Source organism: Perognathus longimembris, chromosome 11 (assembly GCF_023159225.1).
Source record: "Perognathus longimembris pacificus isolate PPM17 chromosome 11, ASM2315922v1, whole genome shotgun sequence".
Lineage (NCBI taxonomy): Eukaryota > Metazoa > Chordata > Mammalia > Rodentia > Heteromyidae > Perognathus > Perognathus longimembris.
Genome location: NC_063171.1, coordinates 13,659,147 through 13,672,771, shown reverse-complemented (window position 1 = coordinate 13,672,771; position 13,625 = coordinate 13,659,147). Strand labels below are relative to the sequence as shown.

At 34.2% G+C, this 13,625-nt stretch overlaps 1 protein-coding gene across 2 annotated transcripts in view; it reads right to left on the bottom strand.

Moving 5' to 3' along the window:
* Nucleotides 1-13,625, bottom strand: part of Brinp3 (BMP/retinoic acid inducible neural specific 3) — a 435,670-nt gene that overhangs the window by 139,613 nt on the left and 282,432 nt on the right. For both annotated transcript variants that reach the window (XM_048357694.1, XM_048357695.1), the window contains one exon: nucleotides 5,179-5,284. In XM_048357694.1, the coding sequence (XP_048213651.1) occupies nucleotides 5,179-5,284 (106 nt within the window). The remainder of the gene's footprint in view (nucleotides 1-5,178; nucleotides 5,285-13,625) is intronic.

Genomic DNA, 13,625 nt, shown 5'->3' with positions numbered 1-13,625 from the left:
ACTAAGCAATGTATGTGATTCTTAATTCTGTTACTTAGAAGACTCTTACTAGATTCATTAGACTCAAAAATTGAATTTTCAATAGTTGCAATTTATCCTTTCCAGACATTTAGTAGTATTCTACTACACATATTTAATAAGTTTTCATGGAAACTTTGGATTTGTGGAAAGTAATTTTTCACTTTTTGCAGTGTTTATGCTTTAATTGTATTGGCAAAGCCGTACTGTAAGTTCAAGCAGATAAATCAATCTTTTTCCTGCCAGAAGACATTTAATTTCATTTTTTGTCAGAATTAATGTGATATTTGCATAACACAGGTGCCTGAAATTATTGAAGGAAGAATCGGCAACTTATACAGATCGTAAGTCATGGAGTTTTATTCTGAAATTGTTACATAATGCTATTGTCTTCCATATTTTCGGTGCTATCTTTTGCTGTTTTTGTTGTTGTTTTTCTCTGAAGAAATTCTGCTTTCATCATAATTATTTTTCTTCAAAGGAGTAGAAGTTCGCAAGATGAACTTTATGGAAAAACATAATTCTAGACTCCTCTAATTTCCAAAGATCCATGAATTTTAATATTTTAATTTTAATCTTCACCTTCAACTTCACAAAAACATAACCTATTCTATTTGAATTGATTATCCTCTACTTTCATCCACTTTCGAAAGCACATAGCAAACTAATTAATAAGCACAAAGACATGAAGTGCAACCTTAATGATGGATTAAGGACACTACCAATTTCTCAATTGCTTTATCCAGTAATCCTAGCTACTCACTGTGTTAAAATCTAAGGATCCTGTTTTGAAGCCAGCCCAGGCAAGTCTCTTACATTCTTATCTCCAATTGACCACCAAAAAGCTACACGTGTAGCTGTGGCTCTAGTTATAGAGCACTAACCTTGAGCACATATGTTCAGAGACAGCCCCCAAGCTTGAATTCAAGGTCCAGACACAGGTGGGCACACACACAACACACACACACACACACACACACACACACACACACACACACAACTGTAGTACTGCATGATAAAAAAAAATTATGTTCTAAATTTGAAGAATGGATTGTGTTCTTTAAAAAGAAAAGGGACTCTTCTAAAAGTTGGGCAAAAAAAGCACAGTTAATATGATATTTGGTGTGGAAATTCAGATGAAAGATGAAATTTTGGAAAGAATTCGTTTCAAAGTCAATGGCTAATTTCTTAAGGTAGTTAACAGTTAATTTCTTAAGGTGAGTTTTGGAGAGCTGAAGGTTTTTTTCAGTTATAAGAATACTAATTAAGTTACAACATATCATTGAAAATGTAGATGACAATAACCAAGAAGATAAAACTGATTTTGTGAGTTAATTATACATAACAGAAATGTTTCTTGAATTGTTTCTTTAGCTAAATTTCAAAATTGAATATTGCACTTATTGCTCTTAATTTATTCTAGGGCTGCCATTGAGCCATAGAAAATAAAAGACAAAACTTTCTGTTTAAAGTATTTTATAGTAAACTATTTAAGGAACCAAGTAAAATAGTCCAAATATAATATTTTGGATCAAAGTTAATATTTTGGTGGAATATTAATTCACAATAAGCTAAGTATTAGAAAATTACTAATATTTTTGTAATTCATTTCTATTTAAATTTGAGAAAACATGTCTATAAATCTAAAATAACAAAATAGCATTAAAGAGTTAAAATATGTAATTTTTATACAATTCATAACAAATGACATTAAGGTAAATATATGTTTGTTTGTGTTTTTTTTCATGGTCCTCGGGATTGAAATCAGGGCCTGAGGCACAAATTCAGGCCTAGGCCACTGTCCCTGAACCTCTTATTGCTCAAAGTTACTAGTATAACCACTGGAACTACAGCACAACAGCTTTTTCTCGGTTGTTTATTGTAGATAACAAACAGTACAATAAGTGTAGCCAAGGCCTAACGTATGAAACTGTAACCTGTCTGTACATCATTTTGACAATAAAAAAGGAAAAAGAAAAACCAGCACACTAGGGAAATGCTAATGAAGGATTCTGTTGATGGAAATAAAAGCAAATACAAAGTAAAAAAAAGAAAAAAAAAAGAATCACACAGACTGTCCTGCCCAGACTGGTTTCCAGCTGTGATCCTCAGATCTCATCCTCCTGAGTAACTAGTATTACAGGCCTCAGCCACTGGCTCCAGGCTTATGTTTAATTTTTGAGAAAACTCCATACTGCCTTCCAAGTGTTTAAACATTTCACCAGCAGTTTATTAGAGATACCTTTTGGCCACATCCTCACCAGTATTTTGGTCACATCCCCATTAGTATTTGTTGCCATTTGTCTTCTTGATAATGGACATTGTAACTGTGGTGAGGTAGAATATCAGTGTTGTTTTCATTTCCACTTCCATTATGTACAGAGATGTTGAGCATTTCTTCTTCTTCTTTTTTTTTTTTTTTTTTTTTTTTTTTTTTTGACAGTCCTGGGGCTTGAATTCAGGGTCTGGGTTCTGTTCCTGAGCTTTTTGCTTAAGGATAACATTCTACCACTTGAACCACAGCACCACTTCCGGTTTCTTTTCTGTGTATGTTGTACTGAGGAATTGAACTCAGGGCTTCATGCATTCTAGGCAAACACTCTACCACTAAGCCACATTCCCAGCCCGGCATTTCTTGATATGCCTAATGGCCATTTTTAGTTCTGAGAAGTTTAGACTTGAGTCATTTATTAATATGTTTTTTTTTGAAGGGTTAAGTTTTGCCGAAGTATTGTTTTTTTTTGAATTCTAAGTATTTTATGAATACCAGGACATTGTCTGGTATATTGGCTAGTAAAAACCTCCACTTCTGTGGGCTTTCCATTTAGCATATTACCTCTATCCTTTGCAATGCAATAATGTTTAAGCTTGATGTCATCCCACTCATTAGTGTTGAGGTCTGGACAACCCCTTTCTCCCCACACGGGGAGAATGGTAACCACAAACTCTATGAAAGAGCACTCAGCCTGGCCCTCCACCAGCGGAAGGCCAAAGGCGTGCTCACATGGGCAAGCGCTAAGTTGAGGAAAGGTTGCTGAAGCCTCCCCTCCCCCCAGTCCCCTCACAAGTTACCAAGGGCGGAGGCAAAAAGGAAGGCATCAGGGACACGCTGCGGTGGTGGGAAGCATCTCAAAGACTTTAATATGGAAAGGCACTTAGATAGAAGTAATGGCGGGAAAGAAAGGGGGCTGGCCAAAGGGCCAGTCATAGGCTAGGGATCACGTTCATCAAGTGACATCACGAAACTTCCCTTTGTGGGCGGGACAACCCCATTATGGTGGCACTCACGTGTTCACCTCCCAAAGGGGTGGAGGCCAGAGGGTGGGAGGGACTTCCATTGTCCCAAAGCTGGCAGAAGGGCAGCCTTCCCAAGGCCATAATAATCCCCAACAATTAGGTCTTTACTTTTTTGTTTGTTTGTTTTTGTTTGTATCTGAAGTTTACTTAGAAAGTTACATCCTGTACCCAAGAAATGAATTTTTTCCCTTTCCCTTTCTATCTTATACTGAGGTCTTTGAAACAATTTTAATTGATTTTGTTGCATAGTGATATATGAGAATCCTGAGCAATTATCCAATGCAACACAAACAATGTTACAGTGAAATCACCAGCACAAACATGTTCATTGAGCACTATTCACCATAGCCAAAGTATGGAATCAACCCTGATTCCCCCAATAGAGAATGGCTCAAGAAAATGTGCTGTATATGCATAATGGAAATTTATTGACCTATTAGAAAGGCTGTGTGCCATTCATATGGAAATTTAAGCATTTGGAAAATATATGTATATATTGTATTATATATGTGTATGTGTGCATGTATATCAGTGTATGTGTGTGAAATAAGCCACATGCAGAGAAACAAAGGCTCATTATTGCAGTATATAGAATATAGCTATACATCTACAAGTAAACCAATGGGTGTTGTGCAAGTGGTTACAATGAATTAACTAATGTATAATATACCCCATGGATAGCTCAAACAATATGAACTTTTAGAAAGATGAGGTTAAAGCCCATATAAACCAACAAAAGGAAATGGGTACAAGCAAGAGGAAAAATGGGGACAAGGACCAAGGAGTACTCCAATGAAGTGGGATAGGAGGGAGAATATATAGAAAATTGTTTTATTTAAAAGTATATGAGGTGGAATAAAGTGAATACAGCACTGATTTCCAAATTCAAATGATATAAAAAGCAAAAACTAATTCAAAATGATTTATTTGTTTAGTCAAATTATTTTAAGCAACTACTAGCATCATAAAGGTTTTTTTAATTCAATGAATAAATATAAAATTGTATGCATTCATTAGACTTCTGTATTTAAAGCTGAGCAAACATGAAAACCCACAACCTACTTGGGAATATTATGTACTTGTTAGTGCTATCATTAATAACACTCTTATTCAATGATAGTAATATTTTAATTTAGTACAAATATGTTAATATAAAAAATGCAAAGTCATTACTATTATCATATCACATTGGGAATAATATAAATATTAATATCTGATGATATGTTTTCAACTTTGTTTCTATATTCAAGAAAACAAATTCAACACCATCTTCTATATTACGTGAAATTTTAATGGTTTATTTGACATTGGAAATGATTGTGGTTATGTTTACAAATCTATAAAATAATCCTAGATCAAGAAAGCCTATTCAGGGCTGGGGATATAGCCTAGTGGCAAGAGTGCCTGCCTCGGATACACGAGGCCCTAGGTTCGATTCCCCAGCACCACATAAACAGAAAACGGCCAGAAGCGGCGCTGTGGCTCAAGTGGCAGAGTGCTAGCCTTGAGCGGGAAGAAGCCAGGGACAGTGCTCAGGCCCTGAGTCCAAGGCCCAGGACTGGCCAAAAAAAAAAAAAAAAGAAAGAAAGCCTATTCATAATTGGTGTTTACTGAGACAATAATTAACATGTGAGAAATACATTGTCAATTTATTTTTTTCAATTTCTGTTATTTAATTTGGAAAATAAAAGTAAATTTGAACACTTTCTCAATGTGGTCTCAAATTCATCATTCTGCATTATGAAGTGAGCATTTATGTTTTTAGAAACTATTACTATATATGTGCTTATTAAAATATATATCTAAACTAGATAATATACCCCCACAGTCTCATAGAGAATTAGTAAAATTTTACCTACATACCTTGTAACTGAATCTTATTCTCTGGACTCTGAACCAGAACAGAACTGACAGAATCAAGGTTGTCATAGTTACTGCAACCAAGAGGCCCCGTCCGTGTTTCTGTTACCTGACAAACAAAACATCAACTCTGTTACATAAGTCAGACTTTTGCAATGCTCTTTCTTTAATGTAGTTGTTACATAATAATACCATTCACATTCTGGTAAGCATAAGGTAAAACCTGCAGTCCACCAAAAACCAAAACACAGAAAGAGGGCAACTACTTCTTTTGTCTTTAGATCTATTTGTTCTTTTGGTCAGGTATAAATTATATAGGAAATAAGGAATACATCTTTGGGCTAAAGTATTACTTGTGTCACTGAGTTTACCAAAGTTACAACAGAGAGAAACTCCTTAAAACAGAACATTTTTGTTTGCAGGGGGTAGATCTGCTCTGACCTTCCTCCCAAGAGCCTAATAGCTATGCCCCTATGAATGCATAAGATGATGCTAAGTGAAATGAAATCCATGTTATGGAAACGATTGTTATATCACTGTTGTAATCACTTTCAGCATGCCATGTGAAACCGTAGCTTCTATTGTTGATGATCCTCTTGTATCCCCTTCCTGTGATTGTACCCGCACTATCACTGTATCTCATCTGAGTACACTGGACACTGTTTATACTGGTATTAGAACTAGGGAAGTGAAAGCAATATAAAAATCGAGAGACAAAGGATAAAAAGACAAACGACTCCAAAAGCAATACTTGCAAAACTATTTGGTGTGAACCAACTGAACAACTCATGGGGGGAGAGGAAAAGGGTTAGGGGGAGCGGGGAATGAGGGAGGAGCTAACAAACAGTACAAGGCCTAACGTATGAAATTGTAACCTCTCTGCACATCACTTTGACAATAAATAAAGAAAAAGAACATTTTGGTGCACATAGGATTCTTGTGTTTGTTGTTTTCAAATAAATCAAAGCTATTTATCCTGCTAATATCTAAAAATGGATTGTATTATCTAATTATTTAATATAAAGTATTTACAGTTTTATGATAGCATCAAATTTCTATAAACTGTTTGTGTGGCTTCACTGTCTTCTGTTTTTTTCTCACTAAATGGACTATCTCCTGTCCAGAAAAATAATTTTAATTCTACATATTTGATTCAATAGTAGCACCTACCTCCACCCCAATCTTCAAGACAACTCTACTTTCTCAAATTCGTATAATCAATTTTCTGCAACCTTAATACTAACCTCATGTTCAGCTGACCAAGGAATTCTGATGATTCTACATGAAATGTTTTGCTACTTGTATATAATTGCACTTTTCCATGAACATCTTTAATGCTTAATTATGGAAACTCATGTTGTGGCCTGATTTTTCCAAGGTCTACTGGAATAAGGAACATCAGGAAATGATGCCACAAGTAATAAATACACTTAAGTGATTGATTAAACCTGAAATGTAATCAATTATATACCAAAATTCATCCTGAAGATAATTAAATGAAATCACATTGCAGAAGAAAATAATGATAATGAATTTTCTCTTTACTTTTCTTCTGGATAATGAGACAGTGTTTTGAAAATCAGACTTCAAATAAATTTATCTCACCATTTATAAACCAGATATAAGGTTTTACTTTATTCAAGGTGAAAGGTAGAGAATTTAATAGTTTTAGAAAAAAACAATGCTATATTTTCCAAATTCTTCTTACCCCTCAAATTCATCTATTTTCTCTTTTGCTTGTTTTCTTTTCCCCAAAACACACTTGCTTCTTCAATTCCTCCAAAATGTCAGACATCTGCCTGCCAGAGTATCTTAGACTTGATCTTCCAAGATCTGGAAAGCACTTTAAAATATTTCTAAGTCTATGTGCTCACTTCTCTTATGCATTTGAGGCTGTATTCAAAATTGATTATTCTAAAATAGAATATGTTTGTACAGAATTGTTGCAATCTGATATGATAAAATAATTAGGGAATATGCATGGCTTAATTTTAGGTTATTTTAAAGTATTTATTGACAAATCTAATCTTTCTTAATTACCTAAAAGTATGTCACATGGCATGCTTTATTTTCAGGTTCACAATTATTGTTCTAAAATTATAGGTACATAGGAGATAAAATTAATTTTTCATTATCAACTAACTTACAGATTTAAAATACTTATTTCCTTTATTTTATGGCTGCCTTAACACATTTTCTCTGATAGAAGAAATCCGTTTCTTTGCTGGGTTTATGGCCTAGTGGTAAGAGTACTTGCCTCCTATACAAGAAGCCCTGGGTTCAATTCCCCAGCACCACATATACAGAAAACGGCCAGAAGTGGTGCTGTGGCTCAAGTGGCAGAGTCCTAGCCTTGAGCAAAAAGAAGCCAAGGACAGTGCTCAGGCCCTGAGTCCAAGCCCAGGACTGCCCCTCCCCTCGAAAAAAAACAAAACAAAATACTATCTCTAAATAGCAAAAATAAAGAGACTGGATGAGTAAGGAATTAAAATATAGTATTTGTTTCTACCTATACATATTTTCTTTATTTGTTCTGATTATGTATATGGAGATTTTAAAATATCATGATATTTAATATTAATAAGGCATCAGTTTATCAGATTTATATTCTTAGTCCAAAGCCCAAGTTTTGAAAATTATAAGGGTGGAAGGGAAAGCAGTAAAAAAAATCCTTGAAAAATTATTTAAGACAATTAAAAACACTCTTTCCCAAGCACTGTATAGAAAGAGATTTGAAGGTTAGATATAAAAAGAACTACAGAATTAGATGTCTCAAGATTTTTTTTACAGGTCTTACTTATGTTTCTAATCCCAAAGTTTATGTTACAATTGTAACATAAGGTTTCCTATTGTTCATTTGTAAATTATAAAGCACAAGTTAATTGGATTGATGCAGAATTTCATCAAAAAGCTCTTTATTTGGCGTCACGAGTGATAAATATTGCTATGGATATTCTGCTAATTAACTTGGATTGAAAGCCAAGTGAACTAGTTTTTTTCTTAGTCTTACTTTATATGTACTTTGAAATACATGTCTTATACAACCAAAATTTACTCTGCACTAGAGATTTGAAAAGTAAAACACAGTACTGATTCATTTTTTTTTCCTGACAGCACACAGGTAGCATATATGTGTTTACATGTTGTTAAAGTCATGAAACCAACAAAACACTTTGGAAAGTTCTGGTTTTACCAAGAAAAAAATCATTTATCCTACTATTTCAAGTGATGATAATATTAATGATTTTTTTGTTAATTTCAAATGTGGTTGTTGAGTTTAAATATATTTTAGTCATTGAAGTTATTTCTACCATTTATTCACTCTTATTTCAACCTTATTAAAGAATAAATATAAACAGACTGAAGGTAGCTTAATTTTTTATGTGGTTGCCATAATTATTGAGCTTATTTTTGATTACTAAGTGAATTTTCACACATTGGAATTGCAATATGTATCTTAAATGGCATTTTCATATTGGAGAAAACATATTTTAGTAAAAGTTTTTAAAATAAATTTTCATATATTCACCATAGCCACTGTATGAAAGTAGTCCAGATGCCCATCAGTGGATAAGTGAAGCAATAAATAGTGGCAAATACATACAGTAGGCATTCACTCATCCATCAGGAGTGACGATATTATATAATTTATTGGATAAATTCTAAAAGAGCTGCAACACTTGTGGTATTATATAATTTGCATAGGACTGAAAGGAACTGGTGATAAGAGGTAAGTGAAGTTAGTCCAGCTATAGATTTATGTTTTCTTTTATATGTCGAATTTAGATCTAATTTATAAACATATATGTAAGTAAATGCATGATCATGTGCACGTGTCCACAATTAACTGAAGTATGGTGTATACAGGGGAAAATCCTAATAGTTTGTTTATTGACTAACTTACAGTCTAACAAAATGAATATGATGAAGTTGGTACTTGTGACATGTGAGAGGAAAGAAGGTAGAAAATGGAAGAGAGAAAGGGGGAAGCATCTAGTCATAATCAATGTACACATGTGAAACATAAACTAGGAAAAGTGAGGGGATGGGTGGTGTTGGGAAAAATGGGGGGAAATGATGAATGGGATGATACTGATCAAGATGCATTGTACACGAAATGGCATGTTGAAATGTCATACATTAATAAGCTACTTAAATATAATAAAATACAAAGTAAAAAAATTCAGCAAATTTCACAAAAATTTTAGCGCAATTTTTGAAGGAAAAGTGCAAATTCACATATAAATTACCACTAAATGAAAATAACATGAACATAGTGAATCAATTTAAGCTTCTCTGAAATCTTCATGAAGCAAGAAAAATAATAAACACTGTACTTGATGTATAATAAATTATACATACAATATATGTATGTATATAGATGATTACATATATATGATATAAGTGATTTAAAATATAATTGACATTGTTCATATTTTCCATATTTTCTTGAACCACTTTCAACTATTTAGTAGTATTTCAAGAGTTTATGATATAAAATCAATGAACACATTTCTCACATTTTCATATAAATCATAAGTGTTAAACCAACTATAAATTTCATTTAAAGAAACAGGGACTCCTTCTGAATTATCCACTTATGAAAATGAATTCATCCTGATGACTATCCTAGTTCTACTTTCCCCAATGTTTGACTGGATAAAACACTTGCAGATATTATGTTTATCTATTCACAGGATTTCACTATTAGAAGTTATTTAGTGGGCTGGGGATATAGCCTAGTGGCAAGAGTGCCTGCCTCGGATACACGAGGCCCTAGGTTCGATTCCCCAGCACCACATATACAGAAAACGGCCAGAAGCGGCGCTGTGGCTCAAGTGGCAGAGTGCTAGCCTTGAGCGGGAAGAAGCCAGGGATAGTGCTCAGGCCCTGAGTCCAAGGCCCAGGACTGGCAAAAAAAAAAAAAAAAAAAAAAAAAAAAAAAAGAAGTTATTTAGTGGTCCATTCACATAAATATTAGCGATATTTGAAAGATTTTTTTAAAGTTATTTTTTGTCAAAGTGATGTACAGAGGGTTACAGTTTCTTATGTAAGGCAGTGACTACATTTCTTAAGACACTTGTTACCTCTCTGTTATTTTTCTCCCAACCCTCCCCCTTCCCCAGTTCTCTCCCCTCCCCTTAGTTGTATAGTTGGTTCACTGCATATTGTCTTGGAAGTATTGCTGTTGCATTGGTTCACCTTTTAAAATTTGTCTCTCCACTTTGATGTTAACCTTCCCTTCCCTAGTTCTGAGAAATAAATATATATATTATGTATATATATGTACATATATATGTATATGTATATGTGCATATATGTATATTATACACAAACACACACACACACACACACACACACACACACACACACACACACACACTACCCAGGGCAATAAAATCAGTTAAAATGACATCAGGGATAAAATTATGGGGAAGAAAGACAAAAGAAAAAGGCAAGATTTTACATGGTAGGTTGAAAATAACAAAAACGATAAACCAATTATTTCCATACCTGGCATTCATTTCACTTAGCGTCATCTTATTTCTTCATAGCTACTGAGCTATTGTAATGTTATACTAAGACTATCCTACACATGTACTTATTATTGCCAATGAGAGAAACAATAGACTCTGTTTCTTTGGGTCTGGCTCACTTCACTTAATATGATTGTTTCCAGGTCTTTCCTTACAAATGGGACAAAGTCATTCTTTCTGATGGAAAAATAGAATTCCATTTTGTATATGCACCACATTTTCTTGATCAATTCATCTACAAAAGGGCATCTGTGTTGGTTCCATATATTAGTGATGGTAAACTGTGTGGTATGGACACAGTTGTGCTGATAGCTTTAGTGTGGTCTTCCTTGTAATCATTTGAGTAAATGCCCCAAGGTGGGCTCTATGGGCTCTATGTCTACACTGCTTTCCAGAGTGGCTGAACAAGTTTACACTTCCCCCAACACTGTAGTAGGGTTTTCTTTTAACCATATCCCCACCAGCAACTGTTGTTATGAGTTTTCTTGATAATGGACATTCTTACTGGGATGAGTTGGAATCTAAATGTTGTTTTGAGTTGCAATTCTTTTATGGCCAGTGACATTGAGCACTTCTTCATGTGTCTCTTGTCTGTTGCAATTTCTTCTTCAGGAAGTCTCTCTTTAAGAATTTAGCCAATTTATTAAGGGGGAAATTGTTTTGAGAATTTGGGGAATTTAATTATCTGCATTCTAAGTATATTTTAGACATGAGGTCTTTGTCTGTTGTATGGCCAGTAACCGTCTTGTCGTAAACTGAGGGCCTTCTATTTATCATGCAAACTATGTCCTTTGCCTTATAGAAGCTTTGTAGTTTGATGTGATTCCACTTCTCCAAGCATTCTTTGATTTGATGGGTTTCTGGGCTTTTTAAAAAAAAAATTCTACCTGTGCCAAGGCGTCTAAGTGTTTCTCTTATTCCTTCCTGCAATGTTTTCAGGGTATCTGCTTTTACAATGAGGTTTTTGGTTCATTTAGAATTGATTCTGGTGCAGTGAGGTATATAAGGATGTGATTTTATCGAGAGACACAGGGTAAAAAAAGACAAACAACTACAAAAGAAATACTTGCAAAACTGTTTGGTGTAAATGAACTGAACAACTCAAGAGGGGGAAAGGGAAAAGGGGAAGGGGGAGGGGGAATGTGGGTCGAGGTAACAAACAGCACAAGAAATGTATCCAATGCCTAATGTATGAAACTGTAACCTCTATGTACATCAGTTTGATAATTTAAAAAAAATCACCACAAAGACAAAAAAAAAAAAGGATGTGATTTTAGTTTTTTACAGGTGTTTAACCAGTTTTGCCAGCACCATTTGTTGAAGAGTCTCTCTTTTTCCCATCCTACTTTTTCAGCTTCTTTATCAAAGATGGCCATATATCTGTGAGGTCATTTCTGGGTCTTCCTGTGCTATTCCATTTGTCCCCAGGCCTGTTATTATGCAAATGCCAACATGTTTTTATTACTATAGCTTTGTAATGGAGTTTGAAGTTTGGTATTAATATTCCTCCAGCACTGTTCTTTCTTGTAAGGATTGTTTTTCTATTTAGGGTGATTTATTGTTTCATGTGAATTTTTGGATTGCTTCCTCTATTTCACTAAAAATGGTGTTGGAATACTGATGGGTATTGCATTGAATTTGTAGATAGCCTTTGGCAGTATTGCCATTTTCACTATGTTAAACCCCCCAATCTGGGAGCATGGGAGGTTTTTCCATTCCCTTAATTCTGCTTTATCTTCCCTTTTCAGGTTTTTAAAGTTTTCTTCATAGAGGTCTCTCACTTCATTACTTAAGGTTATTCCCAAGTGTTATTTTTTTTTTTTGTGTGTGTGTGGCTTATTGCAACAGGAGTTTCTTTCCTGATTTCAGTCTTGCTTTTCACATTGTTTGGCATACAGAAAAGCCATTAATTTTTGAGGATGTATTTCATAGCCTGCTTCTTTGCCCAAGTTTTTGGTCAGCTTACATAACTTGGGAGTAAATTCTATGGGGTTCTTTACATATAGGATCCTGTCATCTGCAAAGAGAGAGAGTTTTATTTCATTTTTCCATATTTGAATCCCCACTATATTTGCCTCTTGCCTTATTGTTCTGGATACATATTCTAGTACTATGTTGAAGAGGAGCAGAAAGATTTGAACTCCTTATCTTGTTCCTGATTTTAAAGGAAATGGTTTTAACTTTTCACCATTAAGTATAATCCTAACTATAGATTTGTTATACACAGCCTTTATTATGTTCAGGAATATTCCCAAGATTCCTAGTTTCTCCATGGCTTTCATCATAAATGGGTGCTGAAATTTGTCAAATGCTTTTTCCATGTCTGAAACAATAAATATGTGATTCTTGTTCTTGCTCTTATTGATGTAGTGAATTATATTAATTGATTTGCATATATAAAACCAGCTTTGTATCCCTGGAATGAATATGGTTTGATCATAATGTATAATTTTTGATGGTTTGTTGAATACTGAAGATTTGTTCAATTTTGATGACTTGTTGAAGTTAATTGCCAAGAATTTTGCTGAGTTCTTCTTCTCTGATGAGTCCTTGTCTGGTTTTGGGATGAGGGTTATACTGACTTCATAGAATGAGGTTAGTTGTGAACATTCACTTTCAGCATTGTTGAAGAGTTTGAAGAGTATTGGTGTGAATTCTGCTTTGAAGGCTGGCAGAATTTCACTGTGAATCCTTCTGGACCTGGGATTTTCTTGGATGAGAGATCTCTTATTGCTATTTCTGTTTTATTATTTGATATTGGTTTATTTTGTAGGTTTAAATCTTCTTGGTTAAGCTTGGACATGTCAGTATTTGCTGGAATTTGTCTATTTCTTCCAGAATCTCAAATTTGTTATCATACAGGTTTGCAAACTATTTCTTTATAATATTCTGAATTTCAGTTTTTTTCTGTCA